General features: G+C 48.4%; 2 protein-coding genes across 2 annotated transcripts in view; both read left to right on the top strand.

Moving 5' to 3' along the window:
* The first annotated feature begins 158 nt into the window (after positions 1–158).
* Positions 159–5,940, top strand: VHL (von Hippel-Lindau tumor suppressor). The gene is made up of 3 exons (XM_039231421.1): positions 159–559; positions 2,219–2,341; positions 3,757–5,940. Exons 1-3 carry the CDS (start codon positions 220–222, stop codon positions 3,966–3,968), a joined length of 675 nt encoding a protein of 224 aa, XP_039087352.1. The 5' UTR covers positions 159–219; the 3' UTR covers positions 3,969–5,940.
* Positions 5,941–15,051: 9,111 nt separating this feature from the next.
* IRAK2 (interleukin 1 receptor associated kinase 2) overlaps positions 15,052–26,723 on the top strand; it is a 58,951-nt gene continuing 47,279 nt past the window's right edge. Inside the window, exons 1-2 of the mRNA XM_039231423.1 lie at positions 15,052–15,275; positions 24,459–24,641. Coding sequence (XP_039087354.1) covers positions 15,182–15,275; positions 24,459–24,641 — 277 coding nt within the window. The 5' untranslated portion in view covers positions 15,052–15,181. The remainder of the gene's footprint in view (positions 15,276–24,458; positions 24,642–26,723) is intronic.

Below are 26,723 nucleotides of genomic sequence, written 5' to 3'. Positions count from 1 at the left end.
CGGCGTCAGCCTCTGCACCCCGAAGGCTCGGTTCCTGCGGCTGGAGGTTGCCCCTGCGCGTGCGCAGTCTCAAGCCGGCCATTTCCGCGAGCGTCTTCCGCCCCTGACCGAGAGCGCGCTCGCGGGGACGCGCACGCACGCACGCGCGCCCCGCCCCACGCCGTACGGCCCACAAATCCCGAGGCTGCGAGGCCCGGGCCGTCCAGACTCCGGGAGGTAATGCCCCGGAAGGCGGGGAACGTGGACGAGGCCGGGGCCGCGGCGGAGGAGGTGGACGCGGAGGAGGTGGGCCCTGAGGAGTACGGCGGGGAGGAGTCGGGCGCCGAGGAGTCGGGCCCGGAAATGTCCGACCCCGAGGATCCCGGCGCCGAGGAGGAGATGGAGGCCGGGCAGCCGCGGCCGGTGCTGCGCTCGGTGAACTCGTGCGAGCCGTCCCAGGTCATCTTCTGCAACCGCAGCCCGCGCGTCGTGCTGCCCGTGTGGCTCAACTTCGACGGCGAGCCGCAGCCCTACCCGACGCTGCCGCCCGGCACTGGCCGCCGCATCCACAGCTACCGCGGTAGGTGGGCCCGGCCCGCCCGCGCCTCCCGCTTTGTCCCGGGGCGCAGCGAACGCCGGCTGCCGCCCCCGAGGGGTTACGACAGATCCGGGTGGACGCTGCTACTAAGTGGCAGCCAATTCCTTTTTATAGGACCGAATGATTTGCATCGGAGGTGGCTTCCCCGCCTTACACGTATCTTTATCCCTAAAAGTGCTGGGTACCTAATGCCCGTTCGCTCAGTCCGTCTCTGGGAGAATCTTCCATTCTCCGGTGTCCCCCGTGGGCCGGGTCCGCGTCAGGTCCCCGTCCTGCATGGAGAACGGAATCCAGTGGCGGAGACAGAGGAACGCAAAAACGGATGCCGGCCCCTGGCTCCGCGAAGGGAAGGGGTGTGTACGCTTCGGTTAGGGAGCGCTTTGCAGTGGGTCGTTGGGCCCTGAGAGTGGTGTACTCGGTGACGTTTCCCAAACTTTGACACCAGACGTCCCCTGACACTAAACGGTGGAGAACACAGTTCTTCCAGACGACAGCGTTTCTCTAGTTTTCTATTTTATCTAAGAATTTGTGCGACATTTTTGCTTTTTTTTCTCCAAAACTTATTTACGCTTGATTTAATATAAAAAATGTTTAGAGAATCTGTTTTTTTAAAGTTTTATTTATTTTGAGAGAGAGAGCGCGCGAGCGAGCGTGGGGAGGGCCAGACCATAACCTGAGCCAAAACCTCGAATCCGCCCCTCAACTGATTGGACCACCCAGGCGGCCTTTAATGTAAAATTTTTAAAAATTACTTACCATGTGAATGTGCTTAATGTCACTGAACAGTACACTTAAAATGGTCAATTTTATGTATGTTTTACCATAATAAAAAAAATTTACCAGTTTACATTTCTTAAAACTTCCCACCAAATCTTCAAGTATGTTTGTGCCCCGGGAATGCATGATGTATTTATTCAGATGCACTCTCCACCTGCCTTAAACGGACTGTTAGGCCTGGAGGCGGGAAGGTTTGCTTTCTTCCTCTCTCTGCCTCTCTCTGTCTCTCTCTGCATATAATGTATTTGTTTCTTCAATTCAAGTATAACTTACAGTAAAATGCACAGACCTTACAGATTGGTATGTTTTTGACAAATAGAACAACACCTAGATCCAACTATAGGTTAGAACATTTCCATCGCTCCAGGAAGTTCCCTCCTGCCAGAGGCCACCATTCTTTTGGTTTTCCACACCATAGATTAGTCTGGTCTGTTCCTACAGAATGTACCCTATTCTGTCTGGTGTCCTTTTCTGAACGTGATCGTTTTGCATCTTCTTGTTCATGAGAAGCACAGATGTAAGGAGTTGGTGAAGTTCTTTTAGTTTGCGGTGTTGGGTGTGATTCGCAATTCCCGGACTTTGCTTTCGGACTGTGGGAGCAGACAGGGTACTGTATTTGGAGCCTCAAGTACCTGCTCTTTTTTCCTTACTGGCCTCATTGCCTTGAGCAGAGCACTTGGCTTTTTCAGATCTATTTTCTCATCTGTAAATAGAGCTCTTGTGCGGATTGAGTAAGGTATAATATTCCTGGAAGAGCTTAGGAAGATATTTAAGCAGCATAAGAGGCAAGTACTTCGGCATCAGTCCAGGAAGATGAAGGAAATGGGTGTGTGGCTACATAACAGCTTTTTCTTGTTTTAACAGGTCACCTTTGGCTTTTCCGAGACGCAGGAACATATGATGGGCTTCTGGTTAACCAGACTGAACTATTTGTGCCATCTCTCAATGTTGATGGACAGCCTATTTTTGCCAACATCACGCTGCCAGGTACGGAGGTTCTATCTAACTTAATAAAAAGATAATGCTGGGGGTGCCTGGCTGACCTCAGTGGGTAAAACATGTGGTTCGTGATCTCAGGGTCGTGAGTTCAAGCCCCACAATGACCATAGATCCTAAATCATAAATAAAAAGATAAGGCCGTGGTAATAAGTAGAGAATAAGCCACATGAAGGAGCCAAACCTTTATTGGTTTTTGCTGGACGCTAGTCAAGTTATCCAACCTTTCTGTGTCCTTTCCTCCACTAGAAATAAAATGGAATTAATTTATTTGTATACTCTACATGGAACAAAGATGTGCTTGCTCAGAAGCTCTCCGGGCTTGTCAGAGATGAGCTGAATTAAAATACCTGATTGTCAGGGTGCCTGGCTGGCTCGGTCCAGAGAACATGTGACTCTTGATCTCAGGGTTGTGAGTTCAAGCCTCACATTAGGGGTAGAGATTACTTACAAAATTTAATAAATAAATAAAATATCTGATGTAATTAAGAATGCATTTTCACTTCCCTGGCCTTGGAGCAGAATTATGCCCTGGAGTCTTCTAGAAGAATAAGGTACAGAGAATGAGATATCATAGCTTCTAGTGTTGTATCCTTTTTATTCCCCTTCCTCGCCCCCCGAGAGCGTGAGAGAGTGCGCGCGTGAGCAGGGGAGGGCCAGCAGGAGAGGGAGAGAGGGAGTCTTGAGCAGGCTCTACGCCATGAAATCATGACCTGAGTGGAAATCAAGAGTTGGATGCTTAACTGAGCATCCCTAGTGTTGTATTGTTAATGTTATTTAACCCACTCAAGCTCACAAGTTTATTTATTTTGAGAGAGAGAGAGTGCGTGTGTTAGTGGGGAAGGAGCAGAGAGAGGAGAGAGAGAAACCCCCGAGCAGGCTCCATGCTGTCAGCCTACAGCCTAAAGCGGGGCTCGATCCCATGAACTGTGAGATCATGACCCGAAATCAAGAGCCGGACACTCAACTGACTGAGCCACCGGGCACCCCTTAATTTTATATTTTAGAAAGAGTGCGAGCAGGGGAGAGGGGCCGAGGTAGAGAGAGGATCTTAAGCAGCTTCCACACTCAGTGCAGAGTCTGATGCAGGGCACGGTCCCACCGCCCTGGGGTTGCGAGTAAGTTGCCGGGGCTGCTTACAGCTTAGCTTCGGAGTTGGCGCAGCGTTGCGCAGCCGCGTTCGGTTCATTAACGCCCGGCCCACTTACACGGGGAAGTTCTTACACAAGGTCCTGTGGACCGGGAGGCGTGCGTCAGGGCCGTCACGTTGCCCCCTGCCGCGCGTGCCCACGTTCTTCCCTCCGACATGAGCCCCGTCTGTAGTGAGGGGTTGCGGGGTCGCCACAGCCTCCCGCTCCCGCCTTGCCCCGAGCCCGCTGCTGAGGGCTGGTTTTCCGCATTTGCAGTGTACACGCTGAAGGAGCGCTGCCTCCAGGTTGTCCGGAGCCTCGTCAAGCCCGAGAACTACAGGAGACTGGACATCGTGAGGTCGCTGTACGAGGATCTGGAAGACCATCCGAACGTCCGGAAAGACCTGGAGCGGCTGACACAGGAGCATTTTGAAAACCAGCGGATGGAAGGGGAGACGGAAGATTCGAAATCAAATTCGCACTCCTGAGTCTCAGCCTTTGGTGGTACTGACTAGTCTCGGTCTTCATTTAGTACTGGTCACTTACTCTCAGATTCAAGGTGTCTCATTCCCGGAGGAGAAAGTCCTCCATTGCTTACAGGAAGGGTAGCTGCCTTCACCAGGCACTGTGATGTGCAGGGGCAAATGTCACAGACTGTAATTTCATGCCCGCCCCTTCTACGCGGATTCCAGTGGTCACCGAGTCATTGCATTTTTGCCTGCTACTAAGTCAGGAAAGTGTGTGTAAGGACTTTTGTGGAAGTAATTCAGTGAGAATTATAGCATATTCTCCAATTGTAAGAAAGCGGTGGCGTCTGCTTTTCATTTGCTGTGTTGTGGTTGGTGACGTGTCCGCCTCCCACTTTGAGAAGCCACGCGTGTCCCTGAGGCAGGGACAAGTCTGTCTTCTCGTTGAGACCCCAGTGCCTCACACATTATGAGCCTTCAGTCAGTGTTTGTTGAAGGAACAAACCAGTGGGTACTTTGGTAGAAAGCGTTGGGAAGGTGTGCCCTTTTTTGGGGGGTGGGGAGGTGGGGCCTTACAGTGTGTGCCGTCAGCAAGTGTTTTAAAGGGAACCACTTTTATAGAAAGCACTTTTTATAACTTTCTAAATTTTGTGCTCTTCTCGGTCCGCTGCTGTTGCCGTGCTGTTCCGCTTGTTTCTAGACCAGGATTAGCTTTCTACAGTCACTGCGATGATCGCTTCTTTTTAAACGTGACATCTGAACCGAAGATGGGAGAAAATCCCTGTCCTCTCGTTTAATTCTAATGTTAACGTACCGCAAACAGGTTTTTGCTAAGTGTGGGCATTTCTGCCACTTTTTGGAAATCCGTTACATTTCTGTCTGGCTTAGCATTTTATTTTTTTTTTAATGCTGCCAGCATTTTAACCAGGGGCCAGTGGTTTGGGGGCGCTGGGGACCACCCAGAAGAGCCGCTCTCGGGTTCATCTGGGCTCACAAGGCTGCCTGGTTAGCATTTTTCCTCAGGCAGGACCTGGTGAGACTGCGCCCCTGGCCGGGAGAGAGAGGGGGCGGCGGCCCCCCGCTCTGGGACATTACTCTGAGCACGGAACGGACTCACGGAGTAGCTGAGAAGGTTTTCCAGCCTCACGGGTGTGCAAAGCCTTTCTTACAGACTGGACTTAAACTGACGAACTCACATGCAGTACTTCTATCAGTCGTCTTCTTCTTTTTTTTTTGGTAACTAATAGTTAAAAAGAAAATGCCCCCAGTAGAGAACATTTTGGTAAAGATAGTAAAGTAAAAGAAAGGAAAAAAAAAAAAGATCACTGTAGATACACTACTTGAAAACAGCCACTAAACATTTTGAATGTTTCGCCTCTTTGAGGGCACCTTGTGGTTTGGTTTGGGTTTTAGCTACTTAAAATCATACTGAATATACGGTTTTGTACTTGGCCTTGTCAGTTACGACTTTACAACTTAAACAGCTCCCCGTGGTATTAGAAGCCCTTTTCAGACGTTAGTGTGGGCTTCCTTTGATAAACAGCAGGGTACTTTTTTGGTGTCGTAGCTTCTGCGCTAACCGATGAGCACAGTCCCCGCTGTCTGAGAGCAGCGTCAGCACGACAGCGCCCCGCAGCTGGGGAGAAGCAAGTGCTGGCAGGGGGGGTGGGCAGCCGTGCTCATTTGAGGCTGGGATGGGGGGTGTCAGGACGTCTGCTCCTGCAGGATGGATTCACCGTTGGTTTCATTTTGTCTTTAACCGGTCTTTGTGTCCAGATGCGATTCGTGTGAAAACATGTAGATTGAGGGCTGTGGGGTTTTTTTTGTGTCGTCCAGGAGGATGAAACCCTGTCGCATGAATAATTTGTTTTTCATTTGAAATCTTCCTGTATTAAATGTATTGCTCTTAAGAGACTGTGATGTTTCCTATTTTGACTTTTAACAAAAACTGTTCTTTAAGACATTAAATGGTGCTGGGTAAAGACCATCGGTAGGGTGTGTCCCGGTGTCATTTCATACCGGCTCCGTTGGGAGCCCTGGGTTTCTCTACAGGCTGAACGTGGGGAGAGGCTTTGCAAGCACAAGCAGCTGGCTTCATGCTCAGTCCCTTTTCTTTCCAACCCTTTTAAAAATTTTTATTATTATTATTTTTAATTTCCTTAAGTAATCTCTACACCCAACATGGGGCTCCAAGAACAAGATCAACCCCAATACCAAGAGTCGCATGCTTTACTGAGCCAGCCAGGCCACCCACCCTGACTTTATGTATGTATGTATATGTTTAATTTTTAATTTTTCTTTCTTTTTCATCGTGTTTTATTTATTTACTTTGTTTTTATTTATTTATTTTATCTTAGGTAGGCTTCATTCCCAGTGAGGATCCCAACCTGGGGCTTGAACTCATGACCCTGAGATCAAGACCTGAGCTGAGGGGCGCCTGGGTGGCCCAGTCGGTTAAGCGTCCAACTCTTGATTTTGGTTCAGGTCTTGATCTCGCAGTTGTGAGATGGAGCCCCAAGTCGGGCTCCACACTGAGCATGGAGGCTGCTCGGGATTCTTTCTCTCCCCCCCTCGCCCTCCCTCACTTGTGCTTTCTCTCTCAAAATAAACAAACAGACATCAAAAGACCTGTGGGGCGCCTGGGTGGCTCAGTCAGGTTGAGCTCGTCTGACTTCAGCTCAGGTCATGATCTTACAGTTCGTGGGTTTGAGCCCCGCATCAGGTTCTGTGCTGACAGCTCAGCGCCTGGGGCCTGCTTCAGCTTCTGTGTCTCCCTTTCTCTCTGCCCCTCCTCTGTTTGCTCATGCTCTCTCTCTGTCTCAAAATAATAAACATCAAAAAAAAAAAAGATCTGAGCTGAGATCAAGAGTCGACACTTAACGCTTAACCTACTGAGCCACCTAGGTGCCCCTTGCCACTTTTTTAAATATTTATTTTTGTGAGAGCATGAGTGGGGAAGGGTCAGAGAAAGAGGGAGACAGAGAATCCCAAGCAGGCTCTGCACTGTCAGCACAGAGCCCAATGCGGGATCCTAACCCACTGCAAGATTGTGACCTGAGCCGAAACCCAGAGTCGGACACTCAACTGACTGACCCACCCAAGTGCCTCCACTGTATTGTTGTTGTTATTTTTAATTGTTTTTTTTAATATTTTTATTTCTTTCTAGGAGAGAGAGAGACAAAGACAGCATGAGCAGGGGAGGGTCAGAGAGAGAGGGAGACACAGACTCTGAAATAGGCTCCAGGCTCTGAGCTGGCAGTCAGCACAGAGCCCGACGCGGGGCTCGAACCCACGAACCGTGAGATCATGACCTAAGCGAAAGTCGGACGCTTAACCGACTAAGCCACCCAGGTGCCCCTGTTGTTTTTAATTTTTTAATATTTATTTATTTTTGAGAGAGAGAGATGGACAGAATGCGAGCAGGGGAGGGACAGAGAGAGACACACACACAGAATCTGAAGCAGGCTCCAGGCTCTGAGCCGTCAGCACGGAGCCTGGTGTAGGCTTGAACCCAGGAACTGGGGGGTCATGACCTGAGCCAAAGTCGGACGCTTAACTGAGCCACCCAGGCGCCCTCCCACCGTGTTTTTTAAAAAAGTATTTTAATGTTTATTCATTTTTGAGAGAGAGAAGAGGCAGAGAGAGAAGGAGACACAGAATCCAAAACAGGCTTGAAGCTCTGAGCTGTCAGCACAGAGCCCGATGTGGGGCTCGAACCCACAGACCGTGAGATCATGACTTGAGCCAAGGTCGGATGCTCAACCGACTGAGCCACCAGGCGCCCCTCCAGACGACAGAATATTATTTAACACTGAAAAGAAATGAGCTGTCAGCCACGAAGAGACATGGAGGAAACTTGACCGCACATTACCAGGTGAAAGAAGCCGCACTAAAAAGGTCACCGAGTAGATGATTTCAGCTGTATCACCTGGAAAAGGCCAAACTACGGAGTCATAAGATAACGTTGCCAGGTTATGGAGGGGAGGGGGAGGTGAAGAGGCAGAGCGCAGGGCTTGTTTAGGGCAATGAAACTCCTCTGTCTGATCCTCTAATAGTACATACATGAGTTTTTACAACATGGACTAGACAGCACCACGAATGAACCCTAAAGTAAACTATGGACTCGGGGTGATAATTACAAGGCAGTGAGGGTTCATCAGTTGTAACAAAGGTACCACATTGGTGGGGAGGTTGATCATGGGGGAAGCTTTGCATGCGTGGGGGCAGGAGATGGATGGAAATCCCTCTACCTTCCTCTTAATTATGCTATGATTAAAAAAAATTTTTTTTAATGTTTGTTTATTTTTGAGAGAGACGGAGGCAGAGCATGAACGGGGGGGAGGGGCGGCGAGAGAGGGAGACACAGAATCCAAAGCAGGCTCTCAGGCTCGAGCCGTCAGCACAGAATCCAACGCGGGGCTCGAACCCACGAACCGTGAGATCATGACCTGAGCGGAAGTCGGAGCTTTACCGACTAAGCCACCCAGGTGCCCCAATTATGCTGTGACTTTAAAGTCTATTTTTTTTTTATGGGGCGCCTGGGTGGCTTAGTCGGTTAAGCGTCCGACTTTCGCTTAGGTCACGATCTCACGGTTCGTGGGCTCGAGCCCCGCGTCGGGCTCTGTGCTGACTGCCAGCTCAGAGCCTGGAGCCTGTTTCAGTCTGTGACTCCCTCTCTCTCTGACCCTCCCCTGCTCACGCTGTCTCTCTCTCTCCTAGAAATAAATAAAACATTAAAAAAATTTTTTTAAAAAGTCTATTTTTTTTAAAAAAAGAAGAGAAAAGCTAAGCGGTCACTGTTCTATCAGTGCTTATTCTATGATATTCTATCAGAGAACATTATGAAAGGACAGGCACTGCCCTAGAAATCAACACCCTAAGGGTATGAAATAGGTAGCAGTGTTTTGCACTCTTGACATGTGAGCACCGATGTGAATTTTTGACCTGAGCTGAAATCAAGAGTTGGACAGTCAACTCCCTGAGCGCCTCAGGTGTCCCTACTTAAAAATCTTAAAAAAAAAAAAAAATTGGAACATGAAACCTAGGAAAGTATGTCAGCTTAACATACAAAGAAATAGCAATATGCTCTCTTTATTCTTCAGGCAGAAAACGCAGAAGACTGCCTTGTGCCACTTGGGAAAAGTTGAGTCTTAGAGTCCTGCGTGCGCCCCACAAATGTTAGCAGAGCTCAGGCTGCTGTAAGAACCAAACGAAATCATAGCGAACCATCTTATCTGATTCAGATAAACGGAAGGACAGCTCCTTGGTCAAGGCAGAGCTTAGTGGCACCGTGCTGGAGGGGGAGTGGCGCGAGCTGACATTCTTCACCTTTAGGTCCAATGCAGGAATGCTGGCAATGTGAGGACGGTTCTAGCAGGTCAGGAATACCCTGTCCTGGATCAACTAGAGGGACGGGGGAGGAGTTGTGAGGGCGGCTGGGTGTGCCCCTGGGGCCGCAGTTTTCCAATACTGGTTTGTGGTTTTCCTCGACAGCCTTTAGGACCATCTTACCTCTCCTGCAGATGAGAAAGCAGACGCCTCTGGAACAGACTCCAGTACTGAAAATAAAGGTACATCGATAGGAGATTGGCCAAATAAAGAGAAGGAGGGAAGGTGTTCATTCTCTTTCTCCCACCCTCCTTCTGTCCGTCTGTGCGTGTGTGTGTGTGTGTGTGTGTGTGTTCATAAAATATATTGACTTCTACCCCTGGTTCCTGGCACATAGTTCCTAAAACCCTGGTAAATTCCTAAGTGATAAAGCACTAGGAGCATCTTTTGTTCTACTGAAGCAACTCTAAGTAGGCTTCGGAATGGCTCCTGGCTGGAGGCTGGTCACCAAAAGATATACCAAGTCATGATTAGACGCTTGGAATTTTCAGCTCTGCCCCATCCTCTGCTTCTGTAGAGAGGGCAGAGGGGATGGAAATAGAGTTAATAATTGGTCCTGCCTCTGTGGAAGCCTCCATAAAACCCCAGCCGTAGGGGTTTAAGAGCTTCCAGGGCAGTGAACTCCTCCAGACTGGGAGGGTGATGCACCCAACCCCGTGGGCGCAGAAGCCCTGCACCCTACGTATCTCTTCACCTGGTTGTCCATTCGTATCCTTTATTCATCCATAAAGTTTATTTATTTATTTTGAGACAGGGAGCACACACGCAACAGGGAGCAGGTGAGGGGCAGAGAGAGGGAGAGAGAATCCCAAGCACAGAGCCCCATGTGGGGCTCGATCTCACAAGCCGAGAGATCGTGACTTGAGCCAAAATCAAGAGTCGGAGGCTTAACAGACCAAGCCACCCAGGCGCCTCTGTATCTTTTTAAAAACTGATAAATATAAGTGTTTCCTTGAGGGGCGCCTGGGTGGCTTAGTCGGTTAAGCGTCCGACTTTCGCTTTGGTCATGATCTCGCGGTTTGTGGGTTCTTGCCCCTTGTCTGGCTCTGTGCTGACTGCCAGCTCTGAGCCTGGATCCTGTTTCAGTCTGTGACTCCCTCTCTCTCTGACCCTCCCCTGCTCATGCTGTCTCTCTCTCTCTCCTAGAAATAAATAAAAAACATTTAAAAAAAAAAAATAAGTGTTTCCTTGAGTTCTGTGAGCCCTTCTAGTAAATGAATTGAACCCAAGGTTGGGGGGGGGGGTCATGGGAACCTCCTATCTGTAGCCAAGTAGGACAGAAGTGATGAGTGACCTTGCCGTCCACATCTGAAGTAGGGTGGGGACAGTTTTGTGGGAATGAGCCCGTGATCTGTCTCCAGGTAGACAGTGTTAGAAGTGACTTGAGTTGCAGCACCCTCAGCCGGCATTGCGGAGAATTCCTTGTGCGGAATCCCTCCACATTTGGTGACCAGAAGTGTCAAAAGTTAAGTGTTCTGTGTAAAAGTAAAGGAGAAACATAGAGGAGAAGGTAGAACTGTTTTTGTTTGTTTGTTTTGTTACCCAAGAGTTGGAGAGACTAGTACTGGTTTTCTCCTCAATTCACTCTGAAAATTAGTCCAGGGAAAACTCACGAAAATGGAGTCAGGAGGCCGGTAGGGGGAGCTCTCACACCCTACCACTCCTGATCAGTTGCACACCCACAGGAAGAGACGGACCTTGCAACTCTGCTACTTTCGCATCCCAGTAGGAGAAAAAAAGGTTTTCCTTTTCTTTCTTTAAAATATTTCTTATTTATTCCTAGGAGAGAGAGAGAGAGAGACAGCGTGAGCAGGGGAGGGTCAGAGAGAGAGGGAGACACAGACTCTGAAACAGGTTGCAGGCTCTGAGCTGGCAGTCAGCACAGAGCCCAACGCGGGGCTCGAACCCACCAACCATGAGATCATGACCTAAGCCGAAGTCGGACGCTGAACCGACTGAGCCACCCAGGTGCCCCTGACAGTTTTATTTTTAAGGTTACCTATTCTCGAGAAGGATCACGTACTATCAGAAAAACCAGCGAAGGTATTTTTATTAGAAAGAAAATGTGCAAAGTACACAGAGAAGCTTTGTTATTGTTAATCCCCTATCAACAATCTTCTTTCCCATCCCAACTTCGTGATAAAACACTGCTTCTCAACGCTGCCTGCCCATCAATAGAACTACCTGGGAAGCTTTTTAAACTGCCAGTGCAGAACAACGGAGTCGCTCTGCGGAGGCCAGGCTGGGCAGGTGCAGTCTGTTAAAGGTAATTAAATGTGAATAGGTCAAAATGACATAATGACCTAATTTTATAATTAATTGCATTCAGCCTCAATAACAGTTCAGCTGATTGTGGTAGGGAATGACGTAATTAGGGGAAGAAATGAACTGTGCAGGATCAAAGGAAGTTTCTCTTTGTGGCAAGGCAGTATTATAGAGTAGAAGAGTCAGGATTGGGTTGAATCCTGTCACTTGGCCAGTTTGACTTGGCTAAGTTACACTGACTTATGCCTCAGTTTTCTCTTCAGTAGAATGGGAACAACCCTACCCTATAGGGTTGTTGTGAGGATACCAAATAATGTATGGTAAATGCCTGGTATTTGGTAGGTGAGTGGCAGCTCGATTAGTAATAACAAAGAGCTTGCTTTGAAGAATTTTTTCTAAAGAATGGGGACCAAGATGTGCCCCTAAGAGGATCTGCTCAGGTCCTGAACTACTAAGATCTCTCTGGAGGAGAAAATCCTAGGGCTCAGACTATAAGCCCTGAGGGTGGGATGCGAGGGAAACTTGCCAAGAGCCCAAGGAAATAGCAGAGAGAGGAATTTGGGGGGCTTGTCTGTCCTGGACTAGCCAAGGCTGAATGCAGGTCTCCTATGGTCTCAAAGCCCCATCCAGGGGAAGAGGCCCCGTGGCACTAAGGGAGGAAAGCTACGAAGACCGATGCTCTGTGCTTGCAAAAGAGAGGGAGGGGCAGGCAGAGGACTCTGCAAGCAGAAACAGTGAGAGAAAGAAGAGCATCTATGCCCTGGGAAGTAGGTGCTTTCCCATTCAATTCTACCTTCAACCACTGCTGAAACACAGGACTTCCCCTGAAAAGCAGTCACAGAACACTGGAGCGTGCCTCAGTTCCAACATCCAAGGGGCAGACTCGCATGAAATCAGCTCTTTACTGGGCTAAGTACTTTACTCTTTATCCCAAGCATTTGGAGGTCCATGTAAGCTTCCCACCAATCCTCCGAAGTGGTTAGGGTAGGATATGCAGCTTACAAAAGAGAAAGCTAGGCCTTGTATCCAGATAGAATTCTAAGGCGGTGGATGCTTTTTCCTTTGGTTTTCTTTAAAAAGTGAGTTTGATGTCCTTTGATCCTCTGTCCTTTGATGGATTGTGGAAGCACTCTTCCCAGAGCTTTTTTCAATATTATCAATGGCAGCCACCATCTTTCGAGTCTATTCTCTGGACAAGAAAGACTTGTAGGAGGCATTCTACATGGGCTGTGTAAGTTGCTTTAATCCACTTCTCTAGCTCACAGCTCTAGGCAACTGAAATCATTAGTGCCATTTTACAGATGTGGAAAGCAAGGTTCGAGAAGTGAAATGGGTTGTCCAGGGACACAAAACCTGTTGGTGGCGGAACCAAGGCTTGTCCCCATGACTCACTTTCCTTTCAGTTTCCTTCTTCTGCAGCCTGAAGCTTATGGCCACAAGGTGGAACTCTAGTTTATCTGCCCTCACTGATGTTGCCTAATCTCTTGGAACCTCTCTATTTCTGTGTAAAGAAAGGGGATAATAGGGGCGCCTGGGTGGCTCAGTCGGTTAAGCGTCCGACTTCGGCTCAGGTCATGATCTCAGGGTTCATGGGTTCGAGCCCCGTGTAGGGCTCTGTGTGACAGCTAGCTCAGAGCCTGGAGCCTGTTTCAGATTCTGTGTCTCCCTCTCTCTCTGACCCTCCCCTGCTCTCTCTCTCTCTCTCTCTCTCTCAGAAATAAATAAAACATTAAAAAAGGGGGGCAATAATACTGGAGTGTCTGGGTGGCTCAGTTGGTTAAGCATCTGACTCTTGATTTCAGCTCAGGTCATGATCTCATGGTTGTGAGATCAAGCCCCCCATGGGGCTCTGTGGTGGGCATGGAGCCTGCTTGAGATTCTCTCTACTTCTCCCTCTGTCCCTCCCTCTACTTGAGTATGTGCACGCGCACATGCTCTCAACAAAAAAGGATAATACGTATCTCTTAGCATATGCTTATGAGAATTACAGAAAACGATTTATGCAGAGCACATGATAGGTGTAGATAGATGGTAGTTATTATAATAAGGTGGAGTTTGTAGCCAGTGGTCAGACCGTTTGGGTTCAAATCCCAGCTCTGTCACTTGTACCTGTATGATACTTGGCAACTTACCTAACCTCTCTGTGCTTCGGTTTCCTCATCTGTAGAAGGCGGTAGTAACCACACCTACCTAATAGGGTCATTAAGAGGAGCAGGCAAAATAACCTAGGTGAAGTCTGCACATTGTAAATGATCAATAAGTACTAGCCACTACTAGTATAAGTTCTCCTCCCACCCTACTTAATAATTCAGTTTGCCCTGAAATCCCTCTTTTTTTTTTTTTTTTACAAATAGTTTATTGCCCTGAAATCCCTCTTATTCTGTTTTTCCCCATTAAGATTTATTACCTTCTAAGATCATAAATAGTTCAATGAGCCACCCCCACTCTCTTTCATCATACTCTGCTTTTATTCTCTAATGTTACCTATCATCTTCTACAGTGCTAAGGTATTTACTTACTTAGCATTTCTCTGCTTATTGTCTGTCTTCCTCCAGGGCATGGATTTTGTCCTTTTTTTCCTCAGGTACTGCCAGCACCTAGAACAGTGCCTACCACATAGTAGCTGCTCAATAAACACTAACCGTTTTTATGATAAAGTCTATCTTGACTACCCTGTTTAACAGAGTCCGCCCCCTGCTTGCTTTCAATGCCTAATTCCCCTTAACCAACTTCCCTTTCTCTTTTTTTTTTACAGTAGTACTTATTACCTTTTTATTTTTTTATTAAAAAAAGTTTTTTAATGTTTTATTTATTTTTGAGAGAGAGAGAGAGAGAGACAGCGTGAGCAGGGGAGGGTCAGAGAGAGAGGGAGACATAGAATCCGAAGACAGGCTCCAGGCTCTGAGCTGTCAGCACAGAGCCCGACGCGGGGCTCGAACCCACAGACTGTGAGATCAGGACCTGAGCCGAAGCCGGACGCTTAACCGGCTGAGCCACCCAGGTGCCCCAGCACTTATTACCTTTTAACACACCTCATGACTTACTGATTACATACTTTTATCACTTATCATTAGTTTTCTCCTCCCACCATCTGGATTTTAAGTCCCATGATAGCAAGGAAGTTTGTAGGGTTTCTCCACTCCTGTATCTCCAGCACCTTGAACAGTACCTGCCCTATAGCAGGTAATTAACAGAACACCTATGGAATGAATTCTAGGTGGCGGAGCGCCCAAAGCACCGAGCCTGGAGTCGGCAGGCCTCCCGGGACGGCCACCGAAGTCCTCGTGTGTCCCTGAGCGCGTTCCCGCCGCGCTCCCGGCCTCGCTTTCGGCTGCCCGCTCGGAGCCTGCTCGGTCCGCCCCCGGTCGCTCCAGCAGGTGGGGCGACGTCGCGCGGCGAGCGGCCGCTGGGGGCGGTGGTGCGGAGCGCGCGGCCCGCCCACTTCCCCGGAGGAGGGGGCTGGCCGCCGGGGCCCGCCCGCCCCCCGCCCCCGCCCCCGCCCCCCGGGGTGGAGAAGCCGGGTCTCCGCGCCGCTGCCCCAGTCGCCCGCGAGCCTGCCCGCCGGGCCCCGGAGCCCAGCCATGGCCTGCTACATCTACCAGCTGCCCGCCTGGGTGCTGGACGACCTGTGCCGCAACATGGACACGCTCAGCGAGTGGGACTGGATGCAGTTCGGTGAGTGGCCCCCTGGCGACCCCGCCGCCGAGCCCGCGGCCCGGCCCGGTTTCCGTGGGCCCCGAACCCAGGGCTGCCCGCCGTTCCGGCCCGGAGCCTCGCCGTGCGTCCTCGCCCCCAGCTGGACACCCCCGCCCCTCGCCACTACCACGGGGATCGTCCGGAAGGTGTTAGATGATCTTTGAAGATTTCTCTTGTTCATCTGTCGCTCGGTAGTGTCTGGCTCGACTTGGCCGTTTACGGTCGAGCTTATCCTAATAGCTATCAGCAGTTACTGTGCGCTTACTGTGTGCGTCCCGCCCGGATGCAGGCACGGCTCGGCTTGGCTCTCCGAATTCCCACGGGGGCTTACCAAGTACGTGTTTCTCTTCCCCCATTTTACAGACGGGTTGAGAGATAGAGCAAATTGCCTGCGGGCGTGGCGTTGCTAAAGGGTTGCTAAACTCCTCGGTGTGTTTGAACTTGATCCCAGGGCCTGGCACGGGCGGGGGACGCGCGCCTGCGGTGCTCGCTCCCCAGCGGAGGTCTGCTGGCGTTGCAGGCGCCAGCTCCTGCCTGCTGGCCACTCCGCACAAGCTGCTCCACTTCTCCGAGCCTCCGCTTCTTAATCTGTAAACCGGAGGTTCTTGTGAGTAATGAAAATTACATAAAAGACACCTGACACTTAAGTGTCAGATTCTTGTGAGTAATAAGGAAGTATTAACAATCACTATGTTTATGTCTGAAGTCAATGTAACTGGTACCACTTTATTTTTAAAATAATCTCTATATTTTCTTTCGAATTTATATATATATATATGTTGTGTACATATATATATAATTGAAAGAATAGTAATAAAATGAACATGTATGTATTGTCCATCAGTTTGAGCAAATAATATGCATTTTAACCTAGTGGTTTTCAACCAGAGGGGATGCTGCCCCCTAGGAAACAAATGTCTTCTGGAGACATTTTTGGTTGTCACAGCTGGGGGCATGCAGTGAGTGAAGGCCAGGGATGCCACTAAACGTCCTACATCGCACAGGACAGCCCCCTCCCCCCCCCCACGTAGAATTATCAGGTCCAAAGTGTCAGTAGTGCTCAGATCCAGAAACCCCACTTTAAACCAGTAACAAAAGTAATACATGCTTGTTGAAAAGCACTGTAGGAAACAAAGATTAGCTCACCCCTCAGGGATAACCATTCTTATCTGGATGCTAATATAATAATAATGATAATAATAAACAGGAACAAGCTTTGTTGCCTTCTTCCTGTGTGCTAGCAGAGTGCTATGTGATTTATACGTCCTGGTATATAATAATAAATGTATTTTTGTGCATGCATTTTTCAAACATTGTATCATTTTGCACATTCTAATAGCATGCTTTTTTTTCACTTAAAGTTTTCAGGTATTTCTCCTTGCCAAGCAGTGCTCTTTAGCAACCTGGATTTAGGTTTTACTTTTAGTTTGTTTTTTAATGAACTATTTTTTAAAAATGTTTTATTTATTTCTGAGAGAGAGAGAGAGAGAGAGAGAGAGAGAGAGAGACAGCGTGAGCAGGGGAGGGTCAGAGAGAGAGACACAGAATCTGAAACAGGCTGCAGGCTCTGAGCTGGCAGTCAGCACAGAGCCCGACGCGGGGCTCGAACCCACGAACTGTGAGATCATGACCCGAGCCGAAGTCGGACGCTTAACCGACTGAGCCACCCAGGTGCCCCTATTAACTATTTTTAATGGAAAAAGCAACACATACACTTATACATGTAAATAAAACAAGAGGGGCGGAGAGGAAGGTAAACGTCATTCCTCTTGCTGGTCTTCAGCCTTCCCAGCCCTCTTCCCGGAGGCAATCCCTGCTGACATGTCGGGACACCTCTGAGAAAGTCCATTACCTGATTTTCCTGACTGTTCCTTTGTTCCAATTACCTGTCACTTACCTACTTTGAATGTTTCCTGGGCACTGGACAAATTTTGCATAAGACGCTCCCTCTAGTTTTTTTTTTGTTGTTGTTGTTGTCATTTGTTTGTTTTTCATGTTGCCCTTCACGGTAAACACTTAGGACCTTCTTTTCCTAAGATATTTAGAAGGTACACCTGTGACTTTTTTTATTCTTTTTTTTCCTTAAATAGTTTATTGTCATTTTATTTATTTATTTATTTATTTATTCTTTTTTTCCCTTAAATAGTTTATTGTCAACTTTTTATTTTTTTTAATTAAAATTTGTGTATTCTGAGAGAGAGAGTGTGAGCAGGGGAGGAGAAGACAGAGAGGGAGAGAGTCCCAAGCAGGCTCCTCACTGCCAAGGCCAAGCCTGATGTGGGGCTGGAACTCATCAACCGTGAGATCATGACTTGAGCCAAGATCGAGAGTCAGACACTTAACCAACTGAGCCACCCGGCTGCTCCTCACCTGTGACTCTTTAAAACCACTTTATTCAGATATAATCCGCATGCTATGCAATTCACCCATCCAAAGTGTACAATTCAATGGCGTTTAGTCTATGCAGAGTTAGATATCCATCTCGACAGTTAATCTTACATATTCATTGCCCCCAAAAGAAACCCTGTACCCCTTTATTGTCATCTCCAATGTTCCCGCCACACACCTCTCATTTTCCTCAGCTTTGGGCCTTACCTATTCTGGACATTTCGTATAAATGGAATCATATGATGTGTAGTCCTTGGTGACTAGCTTCTTTCATATAGCGTTAGTGTTCAAGTCTCCTCTGTGGCGTACCATGTGTGAATGCCTAATTTCTTTTTATTACTGAATAATGTTTATTATCCATTCACCAGTTAATGGGGTTAACATTTGGGTTCTTTCCTCTTTTTGGCTGTTAGGAATAATGCTTCTGTGCATACTTGGGTACAAGTTTTTATGTAGACATATGTTTTCATTTCCCTTGGTGGTTACGTAGGGCTGGAATTACTGAGTCATATGGTAACTCTACATTTAACCTTTCGAGGAAGTACCAGATTGTTTTCGATATTAGCCGCACCATTTTACAATCCCTCCAGCGATATATGAGGGTTCCAATTTCTCCATGTCCCCTCCAACACTTGTTATTATCTGTCTTGTCACTTCTAGCCATCTGAGCAGGTGTGAATGGTATGTCGTTATTGTGATTTGCATTTCCCTAATGACTAATGATGTTGAGTATCTTTTTATGTGCTTGTTGGCCCTCTGTACATCCTCTTTGGGGAATACCTCTGATTTTTTAGAGCCTGGAGACACCAGAATTGCTCAAAGTCTTCAAAGACTTCCAATTGTGGCTTAGGATATAATCCAGACTCCACCAGGCCTTCCCCATCTGTCGCAATCTGACCCCCACTGGCTTCTGGCCTCTTCTCCTTCCACACCTGCTCATGCTCACCTTGCTCCAGCCACACTGGCCTCCTTGGTCCAGACTCAGGGCCTTTGCACTTGCTCTTCCCTCTGCCTGGGACATTCCTCCCCCAGTGCTCACCAGGGCCACCTTTCTAGTCTGTATTAGTTCCCTCTTGCTGCTGTAACAAATCACCACAAATTTAATGGCTTAAAAACAGCACACATTTATCGTGTTACAATTCTGGAGGTCACAAGCTCTAAAATCAAGGTGTTGGCAGGGTTGCATTCTTCCTGGATGCTCTAGAGGAGAATTCATTTCCTTCCTTCCTTCCTTCCTTCCTTCCTTCCTTCCTTCCTTCCTTCCTTCCTTCCTTCCTTCCTTCCTTTCTTAAATTTACATCCAAGCTAGTTAGCATAGAGTGTAGCAATGATTTCAGGAGTAGATTCCTTAATGCCCCTCACCCACTGAGCCCCTCCCCCTCCCACAACCCCTCCCGTAATCTCATTTGTTCTCCATATTCCAGAGTCTCTTATGTTTTGTCTTCCTCCCTGTTTTTATATTATCTTTGCTTCCCTTCCCTTATGGTCATCTGTTTTGTCTCCTAAGGTCCTCATAGGAGTGAAGTCATAAGATATTTGTCTTTCTCTGACTGGCTCATTTCACTTAGCATCATGCCGTCTACTTCCTTCCACATAGTTGCAACGGCAAGATTTCATTCTTTTTGCTTGCTCAGTAATACTCCGTTGTATCATATACCACATCTTCTTATCCTTTCATCCATCGATGGACATTTGAGCTCTTTCCATACTTGGGCTATTGTCGATAGCGCTGCTGTGAACACTGGGGTGCATGTGCCCCTTTGAAACAGCACACCTGTGTCCCTTGGATAAACAGCTAGTAGTGCAGTTGCTGGGTTGTAGTGTAGTTCTATTTTTAATATTTTGAGGAACCGAGGAGAATTCATTTTCTTGCCTAAGCGTATCAGTTTCTAGAGGCTTCCTGCATCCCTTGGCTTGTGGCCTCTCCTTCCACCTTCAAAGCCAACAGCGAAGCATCCTCAAGTCTCTCTCTGACCTCTGCTTCTGTTACTAGATCTTTTCTGCATCAGACACTGCTGCCTTCCTCTTATAAGGACCCTTGGGATTACTTTAGGTCCATTCTGATCATCCAGATAATCCTATCTCAGAACCCTTCATGTAAGCCCATCTGCAAAGCTGCTTTTGTCATGTAAAGTACCATATTCACAGGTTTTGGGGTTTAGGATACTGACATCTTTGGGGAGCCATAGCCTTTCCGGTCTCAGTTCATACTTCATCTTTTTCCAGAGGCCTGCCCTGCCCTCCTGTTACTCTGTACCACCACTGTGCTTTCCTTCCTCTGTTCCACTTAACATACCTTGTTAATATTACCTTGTTCCTTATTTATTTATGTCTCTCTCTCCCTGGAGAATGTAAGCACCGTGAGTGCAGAGACCTCAGCCATCTAGTTCACGCCTATAGTCCCAGAGCCTAGGACAGTGCCTGGCCAATGGGCAGAGACTCAGTAGCCACTTGAACAAATGATGAGCTGAAGGATGTAGGAATGGCAAGGACGTGGGGCGTGTGCACTTTTCGCCCCACTGAACTGGCTTTGAGCCCATGGTCAGCCGGTCTCCATGTTGGATTGGAGCTCTCTGGGCTGGGAACTAGCCATGCACCCCATTTAGCTGCTCCTGCCAGGCCACAGCATTGTCTGGCTTCCTCTTCATCAGAACTAGTGGTCGCCATTGTCCTTCCATCTCTAAAGAGTCTTTGCTTCTCTGAGTCATTTAGAAAAGAGAAGGGCGGCGCCTGGGTGGCTCAGTGGGTTAAGCTAAGCGTTTGACTCTTGGTTTCCGCTCAGGTCATGATCTCCTGGTTTGTGAGTTCAAGCCCCACATCGGGCCCTGCACAGTCAGTGCACAGAATCCTGCTTGGGATTCTCTCTCTCTCTCCCTCTCTTCTGCCTCTCTCTGCCTCTCTCTCTCTCTCAGAATAAATAAATAATAAACTTAAAAAAAAGATAATCCCTTAGGGCTGATGGTGATACTGAGGGGTGCGTAGGGTAGGAAGATCCTTTGTCAGCTGATCTAGAAAATCACATGGCCACACATGTGTGCTCTTTGGATTTGCCAGCTGTTGGGAGATATTGTGGCTGCTTCCTGTTCATTTCCCTATGATTACAGCGGCATCTATTTTTGGTGTTAGGGGAAAACAGTCTTCTTACAGCTTCATCCACCCAGGTGTTTCCCAGCCCAGGGCATGAGTTTGTTTGCTGGTTTGCTCCGTATGGCACTCACTGGCACGTGAGCGAGACTTCGTGCATAGCTCTGCTTTGTCCCTGTCTAGCTGTGTGATTTTGGGCAAGTGACTGCCTCTCGCTGAGGCTTCTGTTTCCTCATCTACACAATGGGAGTGAGTTGCTTAGAGGCTTAGGGGACATGTTAGGGTCTTTAGCGTTTTCTCCTCTTAGCCATGGAGGAGTCCCATTAGTCCCGACAAGGGTCATCTGACCCTACGGTGGATCCTTTCAGGAGGCTTGGAGCGTGGGGCAAGGCTTTCTACTCTCAGGTCAACTCCTGCAGGAGTCGGGGACTCAGACCTGGGGGGATGTCCCACGTGGTCTTAACCATTGGGGGCAAAACCAGGTTTGCATAGAATGTAGATGGTTTAACAATGACAATGAACACTTATATCATGCTTCCTACGTACGAAGCATTATCCCAAGTACATCTGTATATACGACTGATCTGATCCCGGCAACAATTTCTGAGGCAGGGGCTGTTACCCTCATTGTGAGATGAGGAGACTGAGGCACAGGAAGAGGTGAGGGCCTTCCTAAGTACACAGCAAAGTAAGTAGCAGCATCCAGAATCTAGGCCCTGAACCACCACTGTCCTTTCCTGCTGATATGAATACGTATTTTTATATCTGTAGAAAAATTTAGAAGATTAGAAGCAAAAGTATGACCATTGCTTTTCTTGGGGTCTTCCAAGTGGGATGAGCATGGAGACTGATTTCGTCCCGTTGGCCAAATCTATAAGGACCACATATTTCTTGTGTGTGCTGAGAAAAGAGTTGGGAATTTAGCAGGGCGCTCAGTGGTGACTCATTCCCCCAAGATCTCCATCTTGCCTTGACCCCGTTTTAAGGGCCTGGTTACATGCTGATAGGTTAACGCGTTAAGATACGTCACTTTCATGGAAATGTGCGAAGTGCAAGGCACCTCAGGGCTTGGTTCCTGTTTCTCTTGTGTCGCCTCTCAGGAAAGCGCACCCCACAAAGGTGTGGGACATCACGCCGGGACTTCTCTTTTTCCCGCTACACAGAGCTGCCTCTGAAGAGTGGGAGGCCGGTGGCCCTGAGCAGCGGGTGCCTAGGGAAGGGGGCAGGCAGAGGGTGTGCGGGGGAGGTGTTCCTTCCTCTTCCCTCCCCTCTTTTCTCTGGGCTTCTAGAAGCAGCCCCTGACCCTGCTGACATCACTTCCCACTGACCAGGAATCTGGCCTGGGGTTTCCAGTGACTAAAGTTGCAACTGAGAACTTTCCATCCCGAACAGGCTTTCTCTCTGCAGAAAGATTAAGGCTGTCTCAATCCTTCCCGTTCCTCCAGAGGGAGGGGATTGTGCAATGTGACCATGTCACTCCCTGGCTCTGAGGTCTTCTGTCGTGTCTCTGGCTCCTAGGATCCAGTCCAAACTGTATAGCCCAGCCTTCGAGGCCTTTAATGTAGTCTTGAGCTTAATCTCCTGTCTCCCCTTCCCCACTCAGTTCACTTATGTTTGTATTTTTCGAACAGAAGTCTCCGTGGGCTTCTGCTTTACTCACCACGGTATCTCTAAAGCTTGTCACAGGCTTGGAGCACAGAAGTGCCCGGTAACGTTTACCAAATGAATGCACGAATGAACGAATGACTTGATGTTCATATGGATTCCTGTTCCATGATTTCTGAAAATCTGGAACTGAAGCGTGATTATTTTATTCACAGTTAAGAAAAAAAAAAGCCTCCTTCACTTTAGTTAACTCAGTGAACTACACGGGACCATTCAAAATACCATTTATGAAGAGTTTGTAGCAACTTGGGAAATGCTTATGGTGTAATGTTAGTAAATGAGGGTAAATGTAAAAGTCCAGCAACAAGTGCATCTAGAACAGCCCCTGTGTGGAGGGGAGGGGAGAGTTTTGGAAGGAGAAAGTACCCCAGTGGGATGCTATGTAACGTGTTATACTGGTGTTTTTTCCCCCTTTGTCTCCCAAGTTTTCTTTAGTGGACAACCATTAATTTTATAATGCAAAATGGAAAGGAGGAATGCTTTATATTGAGTACTGCCAGCAGCAGCTGCCTGAAAATTTCATAGTGTTTCAGAGTTGGCAAAGTGCTTTTGCAGATGCGTGGGCTCTCTTTTTTTTAAAAAATGTTTTAAAAAATTTTTTAAATCTATTTATTTATTTATTTATTTATTTTGAGAGAGAGAGACAGAGAGAGTCAGAGACAGAGACAGAGAGAATCACAAGCAGAGCCCAAGGTGGGGCCTGAACTCAGGGACCGTGAGACCATGACCTGAGCCGAAATCAAGAGTTGGATGCTTTTATTTATGTATTTATTTAATTTTTAGTGTTTTTTAAGTGTTTATTTTTTTTTAATTATTTTTTTTAAATTTTTTAATGTTTTATTTATTTCTAGGAGAGAGAGACAGCGTGAGCAGGGGAGGGTCAGAGAGAGAGGGAGTCACAGACTCTGAAACAGCCTCCAGGCTCTGAGCTGGCAGTCAGCACAGAGCCCGATGCGGGGCTCGAACCCACTAACAGCGAGATCATGACCCAAGCGAAAGTCGGAAGCTTAACCGACTAAGCCACCCAGGCGCCCCAAGTGTTTATTATTTTTTTATAATATTTACTTTTGAGAGAGACAGAGCATGAGCGAGGAAGGGGCAGAGAAAAAGGGAGACACAGAATCTGAAACAGGCTCCAGGCAGGACCTGAGCTGTCAGCACAGAGCCCGACGCTGGGCTCAAGCCCACGAACTATGAGATCATGACCTGAGCCGAATTCAGACGCTTAACCGACGGCGCCACCCAGGCGCTCCTAGATGCATGGGCCCTCACTTGGGATGCTGGACCATTGGTTCATTTGTTCCTTAGTTCGTTTGTTCGTTCGTTCATTCATTCATTCATTCATTCATTCATTCATTCATTCTCACCCCTCCCCTGCTGCCGGGGTAGGACTTAGGGGTGAGGAGAATGAGGTGCCCAGGGCAAAATTTAAGGAGGCATCTATTTTCCAGCTACTTCCCCAGCTTCTGAGATCATCCCTGAGAGTGAACACCTCCTTAAGTTTTGCCCCGAGCACCCCTTTGCCTCACCCCGGTCCTGGCCTTGCGCCCGCTCTGTGCCGGGTACTCTTCTCTGTCCTGGGGATCTAGTGGTGGACGGAACAGATAAAACTCCCTGTCTACACGGAGCTTCTGTTCTAGGAGGGGAGGCAAGAGGAGTTGTATTACCTGCCTCCTCTTCCAGCTGGGGAAACTGAGGCTCCTGCCAGCGGAGTGGCTTGCCCATAGCAAGTAAGCAGCCAAAGCTCAAGGCCCCTGACCTTCTTGTCCAGTGGGCTTTCTCCTCGGTTTTGTGTGGCCGTGACGTTCATATTTACACTCGGGTGTTGAAGTGCCGGTCCCATGGGTATCAGGTGGACCCAGCGCTAGAACTCGGGCTGCCCGGGAACCCCCACCAAAGGTGGGATTTCAGGTGTGAAGGGGAGCGAGGGAGAAGATACTGCAGACAAAGCCCGTGAGCCTGGTGACCCTCCGGTGGAGGGGCTGCTTTTCTGACCCTAAGCGGAGCCTCTCGCTTGCCTTGCAGCCTCGTACGTGATCACAGACCTGACCCAGCTGCGGAAGATCAAGTCGATGGAGCGGGTGCAGGGCGTGAGCATCACGCGGGAGCTTCTGTGGTGGTGGGGCATGCGCCAGGCCACTGTCCAGCAGCTGGTGGACCTGCTGTGTCGCCTGCAGCTCTACCGCGCGGCCGGGATCGTCCTGAGCTGTGAGTATCCCTGGCTGGGGTGGCGGGGAAGGGGGGCCGTGCGGCTGCCCATCGGCCGGTTCCGGCATGAGCCACGCCGTCCGGCCTTGAAACTTTTCTTTGCCTCGGAAAAAAGTGTAAAAGAAAGGATTTGCCATCCAACTAAGAAATTACCGCTGGGAGAGCAGTTGGGTGGCCAGGGAACCCAGCTATTGGAGGGAGACTTTTCTGTTCATTCTTTCGTACCTTTAGGAGTCTGCTTCTCTATTCCAAAAATAAATTTAAAAAGGACGATTAGAAAGATACCTACCCATAAAAATCCAAAAAAATCTACAGTAAAAAATGATTTATGTTCTCACCCTGTTTCTCAGTTTCACACCCTCAGAGGAGAACCACTATTAACAATTTCCTGCCTATCTTACTGCAAGTTTTCTGTACATGGGAAGCATGTGTATGATATCTACAACTACTTTTTTAAAAAAGATTTTATTTTTAGAGTAATCTCTACACCCAGGGTGGGGCTCTAACCCACACCCCCAAGACCAAGGGTTAGTTGTACACTCCACCGACTGAGCCATCCAGGCTGTATTTTAAGTTTTTTTTAATGATTTTACTTTATTATTTTTATGTGTATTTCTTTATTTATTTAAAAAAATTTTAATGTTTTATTTATATCTGAGAGAGAGAGAGAGAGACAGCATGAGCAGGGGAGGGTCAGAGAGAGAGAGAGACACAGAATCCGAAGACAGGCTCCAGGCTCTGAGCTGTCAGCACAGAGCCCAACGCGGGGCTCGAACCCACGAACCGTGAGATCATGACCTGAGCCGAAGTCGGACACTTAACGGACTGAGCCACCCAGGCGCCCCTATGTGTATTTTTTTAAACGTTTATTTATTATTGAGAGAGAGAGGGAGGATAAGTGGGGGAGGAGCAGAGAGAGAGATGGGGATAGAGGAGCCAGAGTCGGCTCCGTGCTGACAGCAGAGAGCCCGATGTGGACTTCGAACCCATGAACCATGAGATCATGACCTGAGCCAGTCAGACGCTCAACTGACTGAGCCACCCAGGTGCCCCTTAAGTTTTGACTAATGTTCGTACCAGTGTTACCGGAGCACCTGGGTGGCTCAGTTGGTTAAGCATTCAATTCTTGATTTCAGCTCAGGTTATGGTTTCAAGGTGGTGAGTTTGAGCCTGCATCAGGCTCTGCACCGAGCACGGATCCTGCTGAAGTTTCTCTCTCCCTCTCCCTCTTCTCCACCTGTGCATGCTCTTTCTCTAAAATAAAAATAAAAAAATTTAAAAAATATTTGTATCAATATTACCAAGTTACCCCCCTATCCACTATTACCACAGTGGTGGGAACATGGTTAGCAGGGAATAATCGTTCCCCACCTGGAGGAGTCGCTGTAAAATGGAAGGAGTGGAATTTTGCCAAGTGCCTGGTGTTCAGCCAATGCTCAGCAGAAGGCAGGGGGGGTTATGGCTACTCCTGTCTAGACCCCACCCCTTCTCGTGTCCCCAAAGAGCCCCCTTCAGTGTGGGGCAGCAAGGCGGTCTGTTAATAGGGACTTTCTGAAGGACCTCTGTCCAGTGCCTGGTGCTGCCCTGGTTTCTAGACTACAGTGATGGACAAAGCGACAGGTCCCTTGTCCTCATGGGGGACAGAGTCACATGAAGATATAATCAACAGACAGGAACATAAATAAAAATAATAGGTGGGAGTGAGCAGGTAGGGGAGCCCCGAGAACAGGTGAGTCACGGAAGGCCAGTCTGAGAAGGTGAAATTGGAGGAATGGAAAGAAGGCGGCCGTGTGAAGAGCTGAGGAAAGGGAGCCCAGGAAGTGCTCCGGATTTTGAAGGAAGCAGCATAAACCTGGTGTGGGAGGCAGGGGGGCCCAGAAACGTGCGGAAGACCCTCTGTGGACCCCGGTGTTGGCCTGCCTGGGGTTTCTGGGCCGGGAGTAGCCTGGTTGGAGCAATACCCACAGGTTCAGCACCTTCCCGACTGCACCTCAGGCCTTCTGGCATCGTGGAAGGCTTCCAGGAGGAGGGGTGGTAGGATCTAGAGCAAAGAACTGATTGATGGGGGCTTAGAATCCTCCA

The sequence above is a fragment of the Hyaena hyaena genome, unplaced genomic scaffold, assembly GCF_003009895.1.
Source record: "Hyaena hyaena isolate Hyena2069 unplaced genomic scaffold, ASM300989v1 scaffold_56, whole genome shotgun sequence".
Classification (NCBI taxonomy): Eukaryota; Metazoa; Chordata; class Mammalia; order Carnivora; family Hyaenidae; genus Hyaena; species Hyaena hyaena.
The sequence above is the reverse complement of the archived record's forward strand: the minus strand, read 5'-3'. Positions and strand labels throughout refer to the sequence as shown.